Below are 19925 nucleotides of genomic sequence, written 5' to 3'. Positions count from 1 at the left end.
ACATATGCAAGTTATGCCTGCAAGGTCTGGAGAGCATAACAGGCATGTTGCTAGTCACACGTGAGTATCTTTTATATTCGCTGCGGACGCTGTGTAGCTCACTCGGAAGAAGATTTTAGTACTCTGTTCGATCCCCTAGCTCACGCTGATAGGACACTCTCGAAATAGATTTTCGAGAGTAATTACGAGCTTATGGATGACCTATCTTAGAGTGCAAATGATGTTCCGGTGTGAAGGCAATGTGGAAGCTCACTGCACCTCCCAAGTTGCATTAATCTGGGGCGGATCTCGTTGATACGCTCCTTCGAAACGCATGAAATTTTTAGAAAATTTTACAGTCACCAGTTAAATTCCTTCAAAATTCCCATGAATTTCCTCCAAACCGTATAGGCCCTGAATGCATCCAAACGTACGTTGATCATTCCGATGAGAGTAATGGCCCCGGTTTTCAGGATTTATTGATAAGTTCAATAAAACTTTTCTTCAAAAAAGGACATCAAGCGCACCAGTGGTCTAGTGGTAGAATAGTACCCTGCCACGGTACAGACCCGGGTTCGATTCCCGGCTGGTGCATTTTTTTTCTCGCTGTAAACGATCCCACATTTTTACACGGAATAAGTCTACTTTTTCTATTTCATCTGCTCTCTTGCTTATAAACGGTTTGGTCCACCTGACACTCATAAGATCCACATGTCACTGAGAGAAAATAATAGCTTCACAAATTAGTTGTCCTAACATCCGTTTTCTTTTTATTCACCCTTTTATGTCCCCTCTCTCTCCCATTCTCTCCCTCTCTAGGCGGCGGTTGTGAAGGTGAGCGAAAATGGCTTCGACAAAAGGGAGAGGAGCACTGAGGAGTGAGTGGGGGAGGGAGGGGCAGGAGAGTAGTAGGAGGAAGGATTGGAACCACACGTGTAGTCCGTGAGGTCCTCCCCACGTGTGTAGCTGGGCAATGAGCTTATCCTCCCACGCGTGCTGGAGCCAGTCAAGTCCTCCCCACGTGCGTGGTCGCCGACGAGCTTCTCCTCCCGCACGCACTAGAGCTGGCCAAGTCCCCAGAAGCCCACGCCTTGCAGCCAGCCGGCGAGTTTCTCTCCCGCGTGCCACCCATCTTAATGTAACGCCTCTTGGTGATGACACCATGGAGACAAGCCCAGCAGTAGAGAGGGATGTCATGGTAGTGATCGTGTCCTCCCGCCCGTTTGTCCCTCCCCTGCCTCGCGCTCGTGTGGCTCCATGTTCTCTTCCCCAAAACCTCGCCACTGTTACCCCAACAATGCTAACCGGTGTCACCGAGAGAGGGGAGGAAAAAGAAAAGGAGATTAAGATGACTGGCATGTGGGACTGTTAATTTTTTATTTTTCTTCACTAACATGTGGGTCTCATAAGTGCCACATAGGACGAAATCACTTTTGAAACCACCGAGGAGTCAATTTACACCGGTTTTTGAATATGTGGGAGGTGTTATACCAGTTCTACGATTGAGACTTGAGAAAGACGATTCATCTAGGGTCAGGGTCAGGAGATGAGGGAGACAAATATACTTATTCCTTTTTAGCGCAACCTGATAGTGTCTCATATGGGTCCTAGCACCGCCTTTCGTACTCTTAGCAGATGATTGATTGCTTACTACCTTTTCCAAACTACACTTTAAGTAAGACATGCCTGACATAGAATATGCTAGCCATGACTTAGCCAAAGTTAACTAAAAATCCAAGTCTATGATGTGGGGCCATACGAAGAAATAGTATGGTTAGCCATAGTTATAACACCAATCAAATAAATACTGTAAAACTAATACAAGTCTATGACATGTGGGACACTGGGACCATTTTTAAAGGAAAATATAACTTATATCATCAACCAAATAAATAGCTACGGAATTGTGACACTGACAAGTTACGGCAAATGCAACCAAACTTCCCTTTAATCGCGCGTCGCACCACCCGCTCCCCAACAAAATTGCTCTCCAACAAAATGGGACTGCGCGCGCTTACAGATAGCCCGGTCAAAAAGGCAAGCGCTCCGGCCGCACGCACGTACAGGACGCAGGGGTCGCGGGATCAAGAATCCGGCGAGTCAAAGGGATCGAGCAGTTACAGTTATCACCACGACTCGATTCGGCGATTCCGCGAGGGCCACCGCGCGCGTCGGTCTCTCTATCTATCGGATATACTCACACTGGCAATCGGCAAAGCGTCACTCGAGCGTGCGCGTGCCAGCCTAAGCCCCCGCATTGAATTGCCACGCCACGCGCGGGTGGACGGGAAGGGAGGGGAGCGTCCTCAGTAAAATCGCCCGGCTGCCGCAGCGCGCCTGCCACTTTGCTCGTCGTCCGTGGTGGAGGCGCGGTGGGGTGGGGAAGGAGTGTGTTTCGTGTGCTGTGCTGGGCTCGCGCGGCTCTCGTCCCGGGCTCCCGGCAGCCTGGGGTTTCTCTCCCCGTTTCTGTTTCTCGGTGAGGTGAAGTTTTCCGTCTCAGCACACTGCCAGTTCTTCTTCTTGTTCTTCCTACTCGTGGCGCCGCGGCGTCCTCACGGATCGCAAGGTCGGGAATTATCTGGGGTTCTCGGGGTTTGTGGCTCCTTTCCGGTGAAAGGATTCTTTTTTAGCGGGAGATCGGTTGAGTCGGTTTCTTCTGTAGATCTTATCGTTGAGATTTCGTTGTTTATGTTAGGCGAGTCGGGGTGAGACTTATCCGCGTTCCTCCCTGCGATGAAACACGCGATTTTGGATTGTCGTTACGTTTAGGGATTGTGGTTTTAAGGCTGTTCTTCCGTTGTAAATGTTGGTTGCGCCATCCTATAAAAGAAAGGGACTCCTGTCGAGAAACACACCATGCTTCTTCTGTCCTGAAGGTTTGGAAAGGCACATTCTGAGGAGATTTTTCTGTCCTACATCGTAGGTATCGAGATTCATCTCTATCTTCCCTGATTTTATAATCGATTGATGCCGCTCACAGTTTTATATGATGTGATCCAAACAAGTATAGCAATCATGATGTTTGAAACAGTGAACCATCATTCGTATTATGAAACTTCTGTTACTGAACAGAATAAATAGTTTGCTGGGTTTCTTAATCTATGGCACTTCTTCGTTGTTGCGATTCATAGTATTATTATAGGTCCTACATTGACAAATCTTCTATTTAATTCTGTAGCATTTTAATTCTGTGTAATAATACAGGACAATTTATGTTTCATTCCTGCGTGACCAATCTAATCTGAACCTACGTTGGGTGCGCAAAAGCCCTTGAATGCAATGGAAGGGGGTGCAACTCTAGCTGATAAGGCTGAATTTAAGGAATGTCTGCGGCTGACCTGGAGCCAGCCTTACATTCTTCAGCTTGTTTTCTCTGCCGGCATCGGTGGTCTTCTTTTCGGATATGATACAGGTACTGTTACATGGCATAGGCTACAACAAAAATAATTTACTGAATTTTGTCAAAGTTCAAGTTTTGCTATTATGTCCTTTTCAATTGTCCATTTATTTACTTTTTAAGTATCTCTGTAGTCTATTAAGTATCATAATGTTGTTTATGTTTCCAAACATTTAGCTCCACTTTGGAAATGCAACACAGATGACAAATTTCGATTCTTTTTAATTAATCTACTGTTTTGCTAGGTGTCATATCTGGAGCACTTCTGTATATTCGAGATGATTTTACTGCGGTCGAAAAGAGCACTGTACTTAGGGTACATTTGGCTTCTCCTGATTCTCACTTTGATTTAACTTTTCACTTTCCGTAGTACAACTGCTTTTCTTCAGAATACAGCATTCCGTGTTGACAAAATCTGATGGGATTTGCCCTGATCTGAAATGCAGGAAACGATAGTGAGTATGGCTGTAGCTGGAGCCATAGTTGGAGCAGGATTTGGTGGCTGGATGAACGACAAGTTTGGAAGGAAGCCTTCCATCTTGATCGCCGATTCCCTGTTCCTCGCAGGTGCCTTGATCATGGCCCTTGCCCCAACACCGTTTGTCATCATTATTGGGAGGATCTTTGTTGGTCTTGGGGTTGGAATGGCTTCCATGACAGCACCTTTGTACATTTCTGAAGCCTCTCCAGCTAGAATCAGAGGTGCACTTGTGAGCACAAATGGACTTCTTATTACCGGAGGGCAGTTCATGGCATACCTCATTAATCTGGCCTTCACTAAGGTTACTCACCTGTGTACACTGAAAGCTCGTGCTGTACCATGTCTTTTTCAAGGTGCAGCAGTAATCATATCTCAATGACTCTGTCAGGTAAAGGGAACATGGAGGTGGATGCTTGGCATTGCAGGTCTTCCTGCTTTTATTCAGTTCATATTGATGTGTATGCTACCTGAATCACCAAGGTGGCTATACAGACAGGTCAGTATTTATGTACAGATGCTTTGCTTAAAGAAAAAAAAATGTACATACGTGTTTAGTTCATTGTTACATGGAAACGTAGATGTACAAGGGAAGTACATTGTTACATATGCACAAATCACAAGTAAATTTTGTAGCAAATTTGACTCTGTCAAGCTAAAAGATTGTGCTGGAAATTACTGAATTCTGCACAGGATAGGAAAGAGGAGGCTGAAGCCATATTAAGGAAGATTTACCCCGCGGCTGAGGTTGAAGAAGAGATCGATTCGATGCGCCGATCAATTGAACATGAGAAACAACTGGAGGGCTCCATCGGCGAGCAGAGTCTGGTTGGCAAGCTGACGAAGGCACTGAGCAGCAAGGTCGTCCGCCGTGGGCTCATGGCCGGCGTCATCGCGCAGGTCGCCCAGCAGTTCGTCGGCATCAACACCGTCATGTACTACAGCCCGACGATCGTCCAGCTGGCCGGCTTCGCGTCGAACAACACGGCCATGGCGCTGTCCCTCATCACCTCGGGCCTCAACGCCATCGGGTCCATCGTCAGCATGTTCTTCGTGGACAGGGCCGGCCGCCGTCGCCTGATGATCATCAGCCTCGTCGGCATCGTCCTGTGGCTCGCCGTGCTCGGCGGCACGTTCCTCGGCGCCGCGCACCACGCGCCGCCGGTCAGCGACCTGGAGACGCGGGTGTTCGCCAACCAGACGTGCCCGGAGTACAGCCCGAGCGCCCGCTGGAACTGCATGAACTGCCTCAAGGCCCAGTCCACCTGCGGCTTCTGCGCCCACGGAGGAAACAAGGTACTAACATTCTTGTCTCTTGATGTTGTTCTTGCTGTTCTTGCCATTGATATGAGAAGTGAGCTTTCTGGACGATCGAGCAGCTCCTCCCCGGCGCGTGCCTGGCGGCGGGCGAAGCGTCGCGGCGGACGTGCCACGCGGGGAACCGGGAGTTCTACACGGAAGGGTGCCCCAACAACTTCGGGTGGCTGGCGCTGGTGGCGCTCGGCGCGTACATCGTCTCCTACTCCCCGGGCATGGGCACCGTGCCATGGATCGTCAACTCGGAGATCTACCCGCTGCGGTTCAGGGGCGTCTGCGGCGGCATCGCGGCGGTGGCCAACTGGGTGTCCAACCTCATCGTCACGCAGACGTTCCTGAGCCTCACCAAGGCGCTGGGCACGTCGGCCACCTTCTTCCTCTTCTGCGCCGTCTCCTTCTTCGCGCTCGTCGTCGTCTTCTTCACCGTGCCGGAGACCAAGGGACTGCAGTTCGAGGAGGTGGAGAAGATGCTCGGGGAGAAGGACTACAAGCCGTGGAAGAGATACCGTCCCGACGTGTCGTCCAAAGGGCGCGACATCGGCCTCTCTGTTCCATGAAAGGAAGAAGAACAGTGTTTGGTTTCAAGTTATTTGGGTTTTAACTAGCAATAATCTGTACTCAGTTTACATGTAGAGTGGCCGTTGCCAATAGAAATTAATCAGTTGTTTCATTGTGTGACACATTTTAGAGCCTTTTCCCCTGTGCTTAGAACGTTTGATGATTTTTATATAAGTAAATTGCGTCTTGGTCACCTTTTTCTTATCGAAATTTGACCACTTTTATCTTATATTTTTACTTTCGACTAGGCTTTTCTCTTTTTATTTTTGGTGTTTTGGATCACCTAAACTCTTTTATCTAACCACATATAACATTTCTCGGATAAAGATGTGAGTTGTACGTAAATAGATAAAATATTCGGTATGAGGATGCTAATGTGCTTGAGGATGTTGATAACTAATTCCGTTTAGATGGCCTATAGTACAAAAATAATAACAATAGCTAATTCAAAGTGAAAAGAATGCAAATGATTGAAAGTACAATTCACTCTTTTTTACTTTATGTTTCAGCATTCGGTTTGTGCTGATAAAAGGTTCACGTAGGAATTGGGCCGCTTTTGTGCGGGTTTGGTACATTTGGCAGTGGGAAAAAGTACACCGAAGGTCCCTCAACTTGTCATAGTGACACGAAAACGTCCTCGAACCGCAAAACCAGATATGCTGGGTCCTTTAACTACATAAAACCGGACACCCGAGGTCTTTTTGGTGGTTTTAACCCTGGTTTTGGTCTACGTGGCGGCTGAGTCAGCGTGGGACCCACATGTCAGGTCTCCACGTCACCCTCTCTTTCCCCTCTTATCTCCCTTCCTCCTCTCTCTCTCGCGTGCACGTGGAACACCGGGAACCTTCTGCCGCGCCGCCCACAGGAAGAACGGGAACGCGAGCGGCGGCGGCGGTGGCGGGCGAGTGCTGAGGACCTCGGCGACGAGCTTGGGAGCCACACGACGGAGCTTGGAGAGGTCCGCGACGACGGGCGGGCCCCAACGCTGGTGGCGGCGGAACGCGTCGAGGAGGAACCGCGCGAGCGGGGAGAGGCGGCTGGCGGCCGCGGTGGCGGAAGGCGAAGGCGGGGAGGAGGAGGAGGAGGAGGAGGAGGAGGAGGAGGGGGAGGCCGCGACGGCCTCGGTTGGGAGGAGTAGGCGGTGGCGCGGAGGTCGGCGAAGACGCCGCCTCGGTTGGGAGGAGGCGGTCGTGGCGCGGTGGCCGTCACCCCCGACGGGTCGCTCACTGCCTCGCTCTCCCACCCGTCCCGCCTCCATCCGCTCCTGCTCCGCCTCTCCGCGCTGCCCCTGCACGCGCTCCGCCTCCGGATTGACGAGGACTACTCGTCCAACACGCCGCCGCTTCCAGGTTCCCGACGTGGCGACGAGGCGACGCGTTCGGCCGCTGAGAAGGAAGAAGCGCAGTGGCGGCGCTCGGCTCCTCGCTGTCGCCTCCCCGGTCCCATCTTTGGCCGCCGTGGAGCCGGCCACAGCGGCCGCCACCGCCGCAGCCGTCGCCGGCCGTCGTCACGGCGCCGCCCTCCTCCTCTTCCGCCTCGCCCCGCCGAGCTCCGGGCCAGCCACCGCCCTTCACCGCCGGAGTCGCGACCACCGTCGCCTCGCGTTGCTCGGCGCGAGTGAAGGGGAGGAAGAGAGAGTGTCATACTGATATGTGGGTCCCACGCTGACTGAGCTGCCACGTAGAACAAAACCGGGGTCAAAAACCGCCGAGGGACCTATTTTGATCGGTTTTGTATAGTTAAGGGGAATATATATATATCTAGTTTTGCGGTTATTGGACGATTTTGTATCCGGATGACTAGTGAGGTACCTTCGGTGTACTTTTTCCTTTGGCAGTGGTGGCCATTTGAGAAAATCTTATTCACCCGCCGCCAAAACTCAATTGACAGCCCAGTTGCTTTGCCTCCCCGAAACAACTCGCACTTAACTTGGACCACGCGCTGCAAAGCCTGCAAGGCTGCAACGCATCGTGCCGTGGTTCCCATCTTTCTCCCAACGCCAAGGGGCGAAATGTAGAAAAAACGTGAAGCCGAGCATTTCTTTTTGCGCCTGGCATATCCCTCGCGCGACTAACGCCAGAACCCGCGGCGTCGTGGCACAAACACCTACACGGCTACACCTCATGAGTCATGATGATCCGTGGGTTCGTTAGGCAGAGCGCGCGTTGCCTCCGGTAGGCTTTGTAGCCAAAGTTGTCACGGTGCGGCAGCACACGCTGGTTAAGTATCGCGATCCAAGAAAGCAAAGCACGGTTTTCTCCGGTGCTTTCCGCATCAAGCGCGCACACGCGACGCGACGGTTCCTGTAGTTTCCGCATCGACCACATCCTCGCGACGTCGCGTCGCGCAAGCTAGCCGGCCGATAACTCTGGTGCGGTCCCCGCATCACTACTGTTAGTTTCACGCATGTGGCAAAATGGTAGAGACGGCCACCGTTTTCTCCTTTCGCGTTGCGTCCGCGATCCGATCGATCGATAACGACGTGACACGTGCACATATCCCCCATCCGTCAATCCAATCCGATGCGTCTCCCGTTCATACTTCATACATCGACGAAGCACGGAAGAGAGAACGGGAGAGCTCCAGGTGTGCGCACACCGCTAACACAGCTAGCGACACACGCCAGCTCTCACGTACTTTGCGTGTTCACCCCAGGCACACTGGCTCGCCCCCATGCTGCAACTCAAGCTAGCCTGCACGCTGCACCGTCGTCGTCCATGCTGCTCTCTCCTCGCGTATAAGAACAGGGGCGCTGCTGGGCCGGGCGTTTGCAATTTTGCAAAGCGAGAATTCCACACAGGTTACACCAGTATATACGCATCTTGCTAAACCGACTACTGATCGAGATCGCTATGGCGGAGGAGGCGGCTAGCAAGGCAGCGCCGACCGATGCGCTGTCGTCCGTGGCGGCGGAGGCGCCGGTGACGAGAGAACGGCCGGTCCGAGCGGACTTGGAAGTGCAGATTCCGAAGCCCTGTGAGTATCTGTTTGCCTCGATGAGATCGGTTACAGCTTTAGTTTTGTCTGTCGATCTAGTTCTAGTTCTGAATTCGGCTGAACAACGATTCTGATCGCAGATTTGGCCCGAGCTCTGGTTGCTCCGGACGTGTACCATCCTGAAGGAACCGAGGGGCGTGACCACCGGCAGATGAGTGTGCTGCAGCAGCATGTGGCTTTCTTCGACCTGGATGGCGACGGTATCGTTTATCCATGGGAAACTTATGGAGGTACATACTACAAAACATATAGCTCCATTGTTGCTGCGGAAAAAAAAATTAAACGGCTATTATTGTTCAGCCGAATAAAATATTTGTATATATCGGAAGATCATTCAGCCCGATAGAATCATATTCTACAGTATTCATACGTCTCTTTTGTTGTCACGGCGGTATCTCCGTTTCACCTTCACAATATTAGTCCGAACATTACTTGTTGAGGGGTACAAAACCTTTGATGAAAAGGTGTAAAAATTACACAGGACTACGGGAATTGGGCTTCAACGTGATTGTTTCGTTCTTTTTGGCGATAGCCATAAACGTTGGTCTAAGCTACCCAACTCTGCCAGTAAGTCCAAAAGTAACTTTTTTTTTGGGGTTTCTACCAAGAAGATGCCAAGATGGTATACATTTCTCTGCACTAGACATTGAAAATTTGATCGACCGTGCAGAGCTGGATACCATCTCTCCTGTTCCCTATACACATAAAAAACATCCACAGGGCTAAGCACGGCAGCGATAGCTCGACGTACGACAACGAGGGAAGGTAAACCATCGTCGACCCATTGCACACTGCTAGTTGTTGTAGACTTGTAATAATCCAGTACTTACACGGTGACATTTCATTGCCTTTTTTGTCCTGAAACTACGAAAGGTTTATGCCGGTCAATTTCGAGAGCATCTTCAGCAAGAACGCCCGCACGGCGCCGGACAAGCTCACGTTCGGCGATATCTGGCGGATGACCGAAGGCCAAAGGGTGGCGCTCGACTTGCTTGGGAGGTGAGAACAGCTGATCAACACTCCTATATATGCAGCAACGATACTTACCTAGCGATTTCTTTGCCGTTCGTTCTCTGAATGCTTCCTACCTCTGCATGCTGAATTGCTGGTGTAAATACATGCATGTGTGCGTTCAGGATCGCGAGTAAGGGGGAGTGGATATTGCTCTACGTGCTTGCGAAAGATGAGGAAGGATTCCTCAGGAAGGAGGCTGTTCGCCGCTGCTTCGATGGGAGCCTATTCGAGTCGATTGCCCAGCAGAGAAGGGAGGCACATGAGAAGCAGAAGTAGCCTCCTAATTTCATCGTCCCGGGACCTGGGATGTGCTTGATTGCTTGTGTGTGTTGTTGTGTGGACTATAGCTATAGCCACATCATGTTTGTCCATCTGAAAAAACAATGGAAATAAGGTTTACCGGTTGGAACATACATTATGTACTATCCATGTGATTATTGAAATGTGTCTGTAACCTGAAAGTGTGATTGACATATAAAATTCTGTGATTGAAGTAAAGGTAAGCATTACTAAATGTGTATTTTGATTAGTACTCCCTCCACCGGATGATAGAAGAGAGTATGCTCCCTTTTTTTTCAAAAGTGAGAAAGTGGAAAAAGGACAAAGCATAGTATAAAGGGGAAATTGCGAAATCCTCCCAATAAATCACTTGAAATTTGATATTTCATCTCATGTATCAATTTGTTGTAAATGCCCACGTATTATTCAGTTTGCAACAGAACTAAGTAGGTGTGTAGGCATTTGCAACAAAAATGATTTATGAGGTAAAATATCAAACTTCAAGTAACTTATGGGTATAAAATGTAATGGTTGAAGAATAAATTAGTACAAAAGCTGGTAGGGAAATATTCTAGTAGAAAATATCGTGGGTGGGGAATAAAAGTACAAAAGATGATATATGCAATGAATAAATTATCTCGGGAATATATAATCCGTTAATTATGAGATAAAATTAAAGGATATAATCCTTTATATTTTAATACGGATGAGTGTCATGTAAGTCTAGCGCGTTATATTCACTAATTTTGTATAATTATTATTTCCTTAAAAATTGAAAGAAAATGGGATGTCCCCTACCTTGGCATGTAACTCTGTATATTATATATCTCATATTTCTACCCAGAGTTCTTCTCTCTTCTCTCTTGTTCGGTTAATTTTTCTCAATAGTTTTGAGAGGGATTATAAAAAACAATTCCACGTTTATTAAATTCCATCCAACTTAATCCAACCAACCTATCTATTGGGACTAATCTGCCTTAACGAGGCATCGATGGGACCATGGGCTGCAAAATGCACACCTGAACGGTTGGACCAAGAATTTCCTTAGCCTGCCATACTTGGAAAAAGTACACCGAAGGTCCCTCAACTTGCCATCGAGTTATAAAATCATCCTTGAACCGTAAAACCGGTTTCAACACACCCCTCAACTTACAAAACTAGTGTAAATTAGGTCCCTCGGCAGTTTTTGACTCCAGTTTTATCCGATGTGACAGTTGACTCAGCGTGGGACCCACGTGGGCCCCACATGTCAGCCTCTTCATCCCCTCCCCTCTCCACCTCTCTTCCTCTCTCCTCTTATTCTCTCACTAGCAACCCAGTCGGTGGGTGGGGAGGAGGCCGGTGGGGAGGCGGGAGTCCGGTGGCGAGGCGGCGGCGACAGGCGACGACGCGACGGTGGTGGCGACAGGCGGCGATGACGCGGGAGCAAGAGGGCCTCCACCCACGCCACCGCCACTGCAGTCGCCGACGGCGCGGGTGCCAGATCCCGCCGTCATGGCTCCTTGTTGACCCCCGGCGCTGGCGGTAGAGACGACCGGTGGAGGCGGGTCGGCGTCGATAGGGAGTGGCACGGCGGAGGCTGCCCAAGGTGACGGTGCGGTGGGCGAATGTGGTCCTGCTGATCAACAGGAACTCAGCGACGGCTAGACTCCAGCCGCGACGTCGAGGCGGACTCGCCCCCGAGAGAAATCCGCCGTAGCCGCCGGCGCCCGTCCCCAGTCCAGTCGACCTCAATGCCCCTGGACCGTCAGCCGGTACCCGGTGACCGCCTGGCCACCACTCTCGCCGGTCCCGCCGCCGACTCCCGCCGGTCTATCCCGTCTGCGCCGGCCTTGGCGTCCACCTCCGCTCTCGCTGCTCCAGGGAGAGGTCCGCCACCAGTCTCCATCACTGCCCGTGGGATTCCGTCTCGCCACCGCAGCCTGGCGGGCTCGTGGCGCCGCCGTCGCTTGAGCCACCACACCGCCGGACACCGGATCTCCTCCTCCATTGTCACACCCCAATCGGGCACCGCCGTACAACGACACCTGATAGGAGCGTGTCGTAGGAAAAACGGCGCGAACCGCTTCCTACGAAACCGCGATCACAGTACCAGTCCCAGGACATAGCGCTGGTACCCACGGTGACAAATATGAATCATTGCAATTCTTAAATTAAATAGAGGACTTATTTACTTTAACTTAGGTTGCAGCTCAGGACAGCCCGAGAATACAACCGATGACGCGGACGAGGAAACACCAACAACAACAGCAGCAGCGGAACCAACGAACTAACACCCAACACCACAGGCAACGATTAGGAACCAAGACGAAACCCTAATCTTCGCTTCACTTCATCTTCTCTTCAAGGCGGAGGAACCATATATATATATATATATATATATATATATATATATATATATATATATATATATATATATATATATATATATATATATATATATATATATATATATATATATATATATATATATATATATATATATATATATATATATATATATATATATATATATATAGAGAGAGAGAGAGAGAGAGAGCAAGGGTGAGTACTTTCGTACTCAGCAAGCCATGGGAATTAAGTGTTTAATGCAGGCTTCAAGGGAAGGCTGTTGTTTTTGCAATTGATTTTATTTAAACTCCTTTTAAAACAACTAAATGAGTACTTCTCAAACGACACGGATGAGACAGTGCGTCTCGTCCAGTCTGAGTATGTGCAATGTATCAGTCTTTGAATTGATTCAAGGTTGGCACCCGGCAACAGCTTTCAAACGGCCACCCGAGCCTAGCTGATCCCATCAGCCACAGATTTTCCAAACATCGATCCCATTTCACAACAGCAATTTCACAAAACAGTAGTCAAACAAAACTACGCTAGGAATCACTTCACATCCGCCCATGACCGTGGGCACGGCTATTCGAACAGTTTGTTAACTTCTGCAGATGGGGTACACTTTACCCACACGACATTACTAACCCGGATCAACCAGCCTGTGCAGAACGGCCACATCTGGAGACCTTGAGGCTTTCATGACAAGGCATTTCGAAAGTCGACACAGGTTCATCTTATGCCAACGAGAGGGGTCCCAGACCAACACCAGGTTAGGTCCCAGACCATACTGTGCCAGGAAACCCGGGGGTTCTCCCCGGCACCACCCCGTTGAATCCACATGTCTCTTGGCATCATGGCTCCCCCGATTAGCTAATTACTCAGCCAGGGGCGTCCCATTACGCCCATGTGGTCGCACTTGTCTTATGTTCGGATGAAATTCCAAGGAAACGGTCCTTAGTGCAAGAGCGGGAAACCGTACTCCCGGTACATCCCCCGGTCTGCGATTTTGGAAATTCATTTAGTTCGCAAGCACCGACCCAGGTGTCGGGTTTTTCCAAGTCTTTTGTAAAACCCCAAGTTTTACCCATCGTTGGATATTTTAAATTTGAGGGAAGGTGTTCCGATGCGTGTGCCTGAGGACCCATGCATCGAAGCACAACAGCTGACAAATGAGGTTTAAGTGTTCAATAATTCAAGGAGGGTAATTGCAGCAGTTAGGATTTGGGGGCCGGCAGGCTATCTCTTAAGCCGCGGCCGAATTACTTATGTAAATCCTATTCATGCAATATTTGCGGAAAAGAAATACTTAGATTTAAATTATAGGTGCAAGATGTTCAAAGTTGACTTGCCTTGCTCAAGGTCTTCACTGAGCTTCACGAATCTTCGAGAAATCCACGATCGACGAAAATCCGGTAACCGCGACTATATGCAAACAATCGAAAACCTAACCAAAAGACCAAAAGAAAGACCCTATTTAGACTAATTAATAGTGCCATAGATCTCAATTTTACGGAATTACTGGAAGTTGAACGGGGGCAATCAGACGAACGGATCGAGATATATGAATTTTGGAAGTTTAAGTGGAATTTCTGGGCGAAGGAAGATATTTGTGGAACAAGGGGAAATTGATTTATGAAATTTATAGAAATAATATTCTCAAGAATATTATTGACTGTCACTTACGTGCAGGATCAAGGGAAATGATTTATAGAATTTTGGAATAAGGAATTGATTTATAGAATAGGGGAAAAAGGATTTATTAAATCCCTTGGAAAAGAAAAGGAAAGAGGGATGTCATTTAGACTTCCTTCGGGCGGCTAGGGCGCGGCCTGAAGGCTATTGCGGCTCGGCCGAACCAAATGGGCCGGCGCGGGCGCGAGGAGGCGGCCCATTAGGGGCGCCCGGGAGAGAGGGAGCGGTCCGGTGGACCAAGTTCACCTCACGGGGTCCCGGGTGGGGCCCGCATGGCGGCGGCCTGGTTCACGATGAGGGAGGCGCACGCAGGGGCGGTGCTGGGGTTCAGGAGGGGGAGCGGTGCACGGCGCGGTGCACGGAGGACTAGGAGACGACGGGCCCACGCGCGCGAGCGGGGGACGGAGGGAGCGGCTGACCGGGGTCAGCTTGACCCGGTCCGGCCGAGCTGGCGCCGACGAGGCGCCTTCGTGGCAGCCACGCGGGCCGGCGTGTGGAGGAAGAAGGGGGAGGCCGAGATGGACGGCGGACGGCGGCGACATTCGCCGGGGCAACACACGGGGATTCAAGGGAGGGGGAAGGACACCGGAGTGATGGGAGGGACAAGAGGGAGCGAATCACCGGCCCGGATTCACCGGAGAGAGGCCGGCGGCGACGAATCGCGGTGGCGCATGCCGGCGGCGAGCAAAGAGGGGAAACGGCGGCGGTAGACGAGAGGTCGATTCAAGGCGGTGGGAGCACCCAAGGGAGTTGGGAAACCCGTTTTCCGGCGACGGATGGGGTGGAGTGGCACCGTGGAGGGCTGGCGACGACGGCAGCCTCCGGGAGCGGGCGGTAATGGCGGCGAGGCCATGCCAGGCGGCGGCGGGGCTTGGGGCGGCTTCTACGAACTACCGGAAGGCTAGCCGAGCTACCACGTGAGCTAGGGAGGGAGAGGGCGAGTGAGGAAGGGGAACGGGAGGGAGGCACTACCGAGCCGGAACGGGCGCGGTGTCGAGCGGCCGACGGCGCGGGAGCGAGCTCTCCGTTCTCGGGCCGGGGAAGAGGAAGGAGGAGGGTGCCCGGAGTCCCGCGTCACGCGTCCTCGCACGCACCGGCCTCCCCGGTGCTTGGCAGCGGACGGTGACGGCGAGAGTAGAGGAAAGGCGACAATGGCGCGGTTGTGGCGACGAGAGAAACGAGAGAGATTGGGATGGGGAGGGGGACTCGGCTTGGGCTTTATAGCACGGGGAAGGCGGTTTGGGGGAGGAACCGACCTTGGACGAGGCGGTCAAGGGGCGAGCTGGCGGGTGGTCACGCGCGCAGAGGAGGTGACGGTGGCGATGGAAGGGAAAAAGCAAAAAAGGGGGAGGGAAAGGAGCTCGGTCCCTTGCCGGTTTGGGCGAGCAGAGGGAGGTGGGAGAGCATGCGAGAGAGGGGAGCCGAGGCCCTGCCTCCACGTCTTGGACGCACGCGCACAGCGGCGCAGAGGTGGGGTGACGACAGAGTGGGCACGGGCGGCTGCACGGCGCAGGCGGGCCAGGGCGGACGGCGACCGAGGGCGGTCGGCCACCACGACGAGAGCGCGCGCGGGAACGAGCGAAGGCGGTGGCGGTTTGAATCGGCGGAGCGCTGGCGGGGAGCGGCGAGAGAGAGAGAGAGACGAGAAGAGAGCGAGGAAGAAGAGAGGCGCTGCCTCTCTCTTGCTCGGCTGAGCAGGCACGTGCGGCGCACGTGAGAGGGGGGGAGAGGAAGGCTGGGAGGGGAGATGGGCCGAGGGAGGAAGAATCGGCCCAACGACCAAGAGGGAGGCAAAATAGACTTTTGCCGAGGAGATCGATTCCGAAGGGATTGAGATTTGGAATTTGAATTTCGAACTTGATATTTGGACTCATGGGAATATGGTGGAGTCAAGGAAGGGAGATCAAAGTGAAAACTCAATATTTTCGAATTGGTTTTGTATCTAGAGAGCCGAAGAATTATTTGGGGTGGTTTCCAAAGAAAGAGGAAAAAGGAGGAATCTTGGAGGTTGAAGCTCAAGGCTGGGATATGTTTGGATTTACATCCTTGGAGTTGGGACAGGAATTCAAAGGTTGTTAGATAGACGGACGAACCGATGGATAACTTGTAGATAGATAGATAGATGGATAGATAGGTAGATAGATAGATGAACAGGTAGATAGATCGATAGACAAGGAGGGATTCAAGGTTGGGATTTGATATTCTTGGAATCGAGAGAAATATTGGCAAGGAATTTTAAGGACGGGATTGAATTTCGATGTTTGACTTTAGAAGATGAATCGGGATTGACATTTTAGAGGTGGAGGATTTTGATGGCGACGGGAGGGAACAACAATGGAGATTTGAATTGAGATCTTGGCACAACTTAGACTCTCACACAAATAACGAAATTTTCGCATATAGGATTTTGGCGAATTAGTTTTTAACATCTCACGAAAAGCGGAGCGTTACATCCATCTACTCCCTCCGCTGCCGACCGGGTCATGGTCCCTTGGCTATTTCCTGCCATCGCCCGTCAACTCTCTCTGGTGCTTCTCTATGCGACAGGCAGGGAGAAAAAAAAAGGAGTGAGAGGCAGGGGTATGTGGACTTGGTCTACAGAGGCTATTCAACAAGGGGAGGGAAACAAGAGACCGACATGTGGGACCCACATGAGTCCCACGTTGAGTCAGCTGCCACATCAGATAAACCCGGAGTCAAAAACCGCAGAGAGAACTGGTTTGTACTGGTTTTGTAAGTTGAGGGATGCGTTCTATTTGATTTTGTGGTTCAAGGATGATTTTGTAACTCGACGACAAGTTAAGAGACATTCGGTGTACTTTTTCCGCCATATTTCTCTTACTACATGATATGAGCTCGTTCATTAATTGGGCCCGGCCCATGGTTTAACCTTACCTGCAATGATGCAGACTTGCGATACAGAGCAACGTGCAAGTGCAACGAGGCAACGTCCCCCTGCTTCTGTACCATCTGGGATTCTGGGTCGGCGTGACGGATGGGACAAGATTGCTACCCCACCTGTTGGCTTTCTGAGGCGTACCCGGAGGAGGCGTGATGCCGAAACCGAAACACGAAGACTCGCGACACGACGACGTACGCTCCCCCTCTCTGTCCACCGAGCGACACGTTACGGCCGCGCGACTCTCCGAACGCCATGCACGCGCCCACGTCGCGCCACCGTGCCCTTCCCGGTGGACACGTCGCCACGCGCCCATCGCGACGTCCTATATATCCCCGCCGCGGCCGCGACGCTACTTCCTGCACCGCCGCTACACGTTGCAACTGCGACTAGTCGATCTCATCGATCTCTCAAAAGACTACGAGCTCTTCACAGGGAATCGAGTGTGTTTCGGTCGTTTGGGCCGCGCCAAGCGGAAGCGGAGGGATGCAGGGGACAACGACGACCAAGGCCGGGCGCAACGGCGACCGCGCCGGCACCGAAGCCCCGGGCGCGACGAGGGCGACTGACGGGAGGGGCGGCGCCGCCGTGGCAGCCCGCAAGGTCGGGGACATGCGCGGCGTGTCGGGCGTGGAGGCCAAGGACTCGCTGACCATCGTCGCGCTGCAGTCGCCGGTCACCGTCGAGCGCCCCGTCCGCGGCGACCTCGAGGAACACGTCCCCAAGCCATGTAAGCACAAATGCGAGATGCCTTCTCTAGTACACATCTTCTCCATGGTTCGAATACTTCAACAATAATACAATTAGCTGAAGATGGATGCGTCTCTCGTTGTTTGATGATCAGATCTTGCGAGAGCGCTGGCGGCGCCGGACATCTACCACCCAGACGGAACCACGACGGACGATCACGAGCACCACCACCTCAGCGTGCTGCAGCAGCACGTCGCCTTCTTCGACCGCGACGACAACGGCATCATCTACCCATGGGAAACCTACGAAGGTACAGTATATATTTGACCCAAATGAGTTACTATACTAACATTCATTTGATCGCCATCTTGCAATCAAATGGCATGCATGATCGGTGCACTGACGGAACCTGCAGGGTGCCGTGCGCTTGGGTTCAACATGATCATGTCCTTCCTCATTGCTCTGGTCGTGAACGTGTCCATGAGCTACCCCACGCTGCCTGTGAGTGAGCTGATCGATCTTGGGTATAACTTGAGCGATAGCATCTCAAACTCCTTTTTTTTGAACTGTGATCATTGTAGGGCTGGCTGCCGTCCCCGTTCTTCCCGATCTACATCCACAACATCCACAGGAGTAAGCACGGGAGTGACTCTGGGACCTACGATAACGAGGGCCGGTAATCATACATCCTCTTCTGAATTTCGTCACTCTCGCTGCTGCCCAGAATACTGATCCGAACATTTCGTGGGGGTGCAGGTTCATGCCGGTGAACTTCGAGAACATCTTCAGCAAGTACGCGCGCACGTCCCCTGACAGGCTCACCTACAGGGAGGTGTGGCAGATGACCGAGGGGAACCGCGAAGTGCTCGATCTCTTCGGATGGTAAGCCATCATCAGTCTTTTAACACACTAGATGTGTTCAAATAGACAATGCAGTACTCTCAATTGACAGATGATACTGAAATTGGTTTTGTTTTGCTGACGTGTGTGTAGGTTCGCGGCGAAGCTGGAGTGGACGATCCTGTACGTGCTGGCGAGGGACGAGGAAGGGTACCTGGCGAGGGAGGCCATCCGGCGCATGTACGACGGGAGCCTGTTCGAGTACGTGGCGATGCAGCGGGAGCAGCACGCTAAGATGTCCTAGATTAGCTTAGTTAGCTACTGGATCGGTCTGTGGGTGTGAGATCGAGCCTGTGACGCAGGGGACATGCAACGGTGCTCTGCCTGCCGGCTTAGGTCTGGTGTTCTCTCTGGACTCTGGGTGATAACAAAAGAACACCCAGATGCGTGTCGTGTCTGCTTGTAATTAACTTTGTATCTTGATGCAAGAGAAATAAGAATAACGTGTGGAGGATGCGATATGCGCGAATAATGTTTAGCTACTGGCACGGTTTTGCACTTCAATCGGATCATCTTCTCCTGGTGCTGTGCTTGCGGCGCGCGATGGCTGCGGATTATGATCCTCTTCACTTCTGTACTTGGCGTGATTGGGCCGCGGACCGGTAGAGCGGTGGCTGGTTGCGTACATTGACTAGCGATCGGCTCTGCACCGAGCACCAAGGCCGACTATGCATCTAGCCAACGCACGCTCGCGCGTGTGCTTTGGTTAATTGTCACGTTGTTCGGTTACTAACGTGATCTATGAGAGCCAGAAATTTTGGCGTCGCAACCATAGTCGGCGTCGCAATGTTGCTCGTGCTCGGTTGTTAGCGTGTGGCCTGCGAGGTCGGGAAATCGAATCATGCGCAGTTAATGTTTCTTTTTAGTAACTTAATTAATGAGTAGCTTATAAAATCCTCAACTCGGCCTATTAGCTCAGCTGGTTAGAGCGTCGTGCTAATAACGCGAAGGTCGCAGGTTCGAGACCTGCATGGGCCATTATTTATTTATTTTCTTTTCTGTTGGTAGTACATTCTTTTCCTTTTTCTTTTTCTTAGTACATTTTACAAATTTCTGATTCTGAAACATTTTTATACTGTTGGTACATATTCAAATTTGTCAAACATTGTTTTCTTCTCTTTCATATCAGTACATTTTCAAATTTCTGAAACAATTTATTGAGTCCCAAAATTTCTATTGGTACATTTCAAATTTCTGAAACAATTTAAGATATTTATGCATTTTCTGCATGTAAAGACTTTTTTTAGAGGACATGTAAAGACATTTGAATGTTGGTAGTTCCTACATATGGTAGCAATGGAATAGGGTTGGTGAGTGGACAAATGTCAAGCATCCATGTAGAGGTCCAGTTGAATCATTCTCAGCTTCCCAGGAGGATTGGGCCCTTGTACTTC

At 51.1% G+C, this 19925-nt stretch overlaps 3 protein-coding genes and 2 non-coding genes across 7 annotated transcripts; all 5 read left to right on the top strand.

Annotated features, from left to right (window-relative positions):
- The first annotated feature begins 502 nt into the window (after window positions 1-502).
- Window positions 503-573, top strand: TRNAG-GCC (transfer RNA glycine (anticodon GCC)). The gene has a single exon. It is a non-coding gene; the product is annotated as a tRNA-Gly (tRNA).
- Window positions 574-2205: 1632 nt separating this feature from the next.
- LOC4336377 (inositol transporter 4) lies at window positions 2206-5958 on the top strand. 3 transcript variants are annotated; one of them, XM_015779147.3, is made up of 7 exons: window positions 2206-2455; window positions 3184-3391; window positions 3622-3692; window positions 3823-4158; window positions 4246-4353; window positions 4548-5150; window positions 5234-5933. In XM_015779147.3, exons 2-7 carry the CDS (start codon window positions 3259-3261, stop codon window positions 5726-5728), a joined length of 1746 nt encoding a protein of 581 aa, XP_015634633.1. In that variant the 5' UTR covers window positions 2206-2455; window positions 3184-3258; the 3' UTR covers window positions 5729-5933. The 3 variants fall into 3 exon arrangements, with proteins under 3 accessions (XP_015634633.1, NP_001406587.1, NP_001406586.1); NM_001419658.1 differs by having other exon boundaries at window positions 2324-2460; window positions 5234-5958; NM_001419657.1 differs by having other exon boundaries at window positions 2406-2902; window positions 5234-5958.
- A 2541-nt stretch (window positions 5959-8499) lies between these two features.
- LOC4336376 (peroxygenase-like) lies at window positions 8500-10260 on the top strand. The gene is made up of 6 exons (NM_001419655.1): window positions 8500-8705; window positions 8807-8956; window positions 9208-9293; window positions 9397-9491; window positions 9600-9725; window positions 9863-10260. The coding sequence occupies exons 1-6, from the start codon at window positions 8582-8584 to the stop codon at window positions 10014-10016; spliced, it is 735 nt and encodes a 244-aa protein (NP_001406584.1). The 5' UTR covers window positions 8500-8581; the 3' UTR covers window positions 10017-10260.
- A 7042-nt stretch (window positions 10261-17302) lies between these two features.
- LOC9267086 (peroxygenase) lies at window positions 17303-18992 on the top strand. The gene is made up of 6 exons (XM_015778932.3): window positions 17303-17671; window positions 17786-17941; window positions 18047-18132; window positions 18213-18307; window positions 18388-18513; window positions 18625-18992. Exons 1-6 carry the CDS (start codon window positions 17428-17430, stop codon window positions 18773-18775), a joined length of 858 nt encoding a protein of 285 aa, XP_015634418.1. The 5' UTR covers window positions 17303-17427; the 3' UTR covers window positions 18776-18992.
- Window positions 18993-19435: 443 nt separating this feature from the next.
- On the top strand, window positions 19436-19509 carry TRNAI-AAU (transfer RNA isoleucine (anticodon AAU)). Its single transcript has one exon. It is a non-coding gene; the product is annotated as a tRNA-Ile (tRNA).
- Window positions 19510-19925: the final 416 nt, after the last annotated feature.

Source organism: Oryza sativa, chromosome 4 (genome assembly GCF_034140825.1).
Source record: "Oryza sativa Japonica Group chromosome 4, ASM3414082v1".
In the NCBI taxonomy this organism is placed as follows: Eukaryota; Viridiplantae; Streptophyta; class Magnoliopsida; order Poales; family Poaceae; genus Oryza; species Oryza sativa.
This window is presented reverse-complemented; position numbering and strand designations above follow the sequence as displayed.

What these genes read in the sequence shown, in the direction of transcription:
- LOC4336377 (NM_001419658.1), top strand. Translation starts at nt 3,259, where the DNA reads ATGGAAGGGGGTGCAACTCTAGCTGATAAGGCTGAATTTAAGGAATGT. An exon ending in CAAGGTGGCTATACAGACAG is followed by an intron (nt 4,354 to 4,547) that starts GTCAGTATTTAT and finishes AATTCTGCACAG; the next exon opens with GATAGGAAAGAGGAGGCTGA. An exon ending in GCGCCCACGGAGGAAACAAG is followed by an intron (nt 5,151 to 5,233) that starts GTACTAACATTC and finishes ACGATCGAGCAG; the next exon opens with CTCCTCCCCGGCGCGTGCCT.
- LOC4336376 (NM_001419655.1), top strand. Translation starts at nt 8,582, where the DNA reads ATGGCGGAGGAGGCGGCTAGCAAGGCAGCGCCGACCGATGCGCTGTCG. An exon ending in TAAGCTACCCAACTCTGCCA is followed by an intron (nt 9,294 to 9,396) that starts GTAAGTCCAAAA and finishes TCGACCGTGCAG; the next exon opens with AGCTGGATACCATCTCTCCT. An exon ending in ACGTACGACAACGAGGGAAG is followed by an intron (nt 9,492 to 9,599) that starts GTAAACCATCGT and finishes AAACTACGAAAG; the next exon opens with GTTTATGCCGGTCAATTTCG.
- LOC9267086 (XM_015778932.3), top strand. Translation starts at nt 17,428, where the DNA reads ATGCAGGGGACAACGACGACCAAGGCCGGGCGCAACGGCGACCGCGCC. An exon ending in GGAACACGTCCCCAAGCCAT is followed by an intron (nt 17,672 to 17,785) that starts GTAAGCACAAAT and finishes TTTGATGATCAG; the next exon opens with ATCTTGCGAGAGCGCTGGCG. An exon ending in GTGCTCGATCTCTTCGGATG is followed by an intron (nt 18,514 to 18,624) that starts GTAAGCCATCAT and finishes ACGTGTGTGTAG; the next exon opens with GTTCGCGGCGAAGCTGGAGT.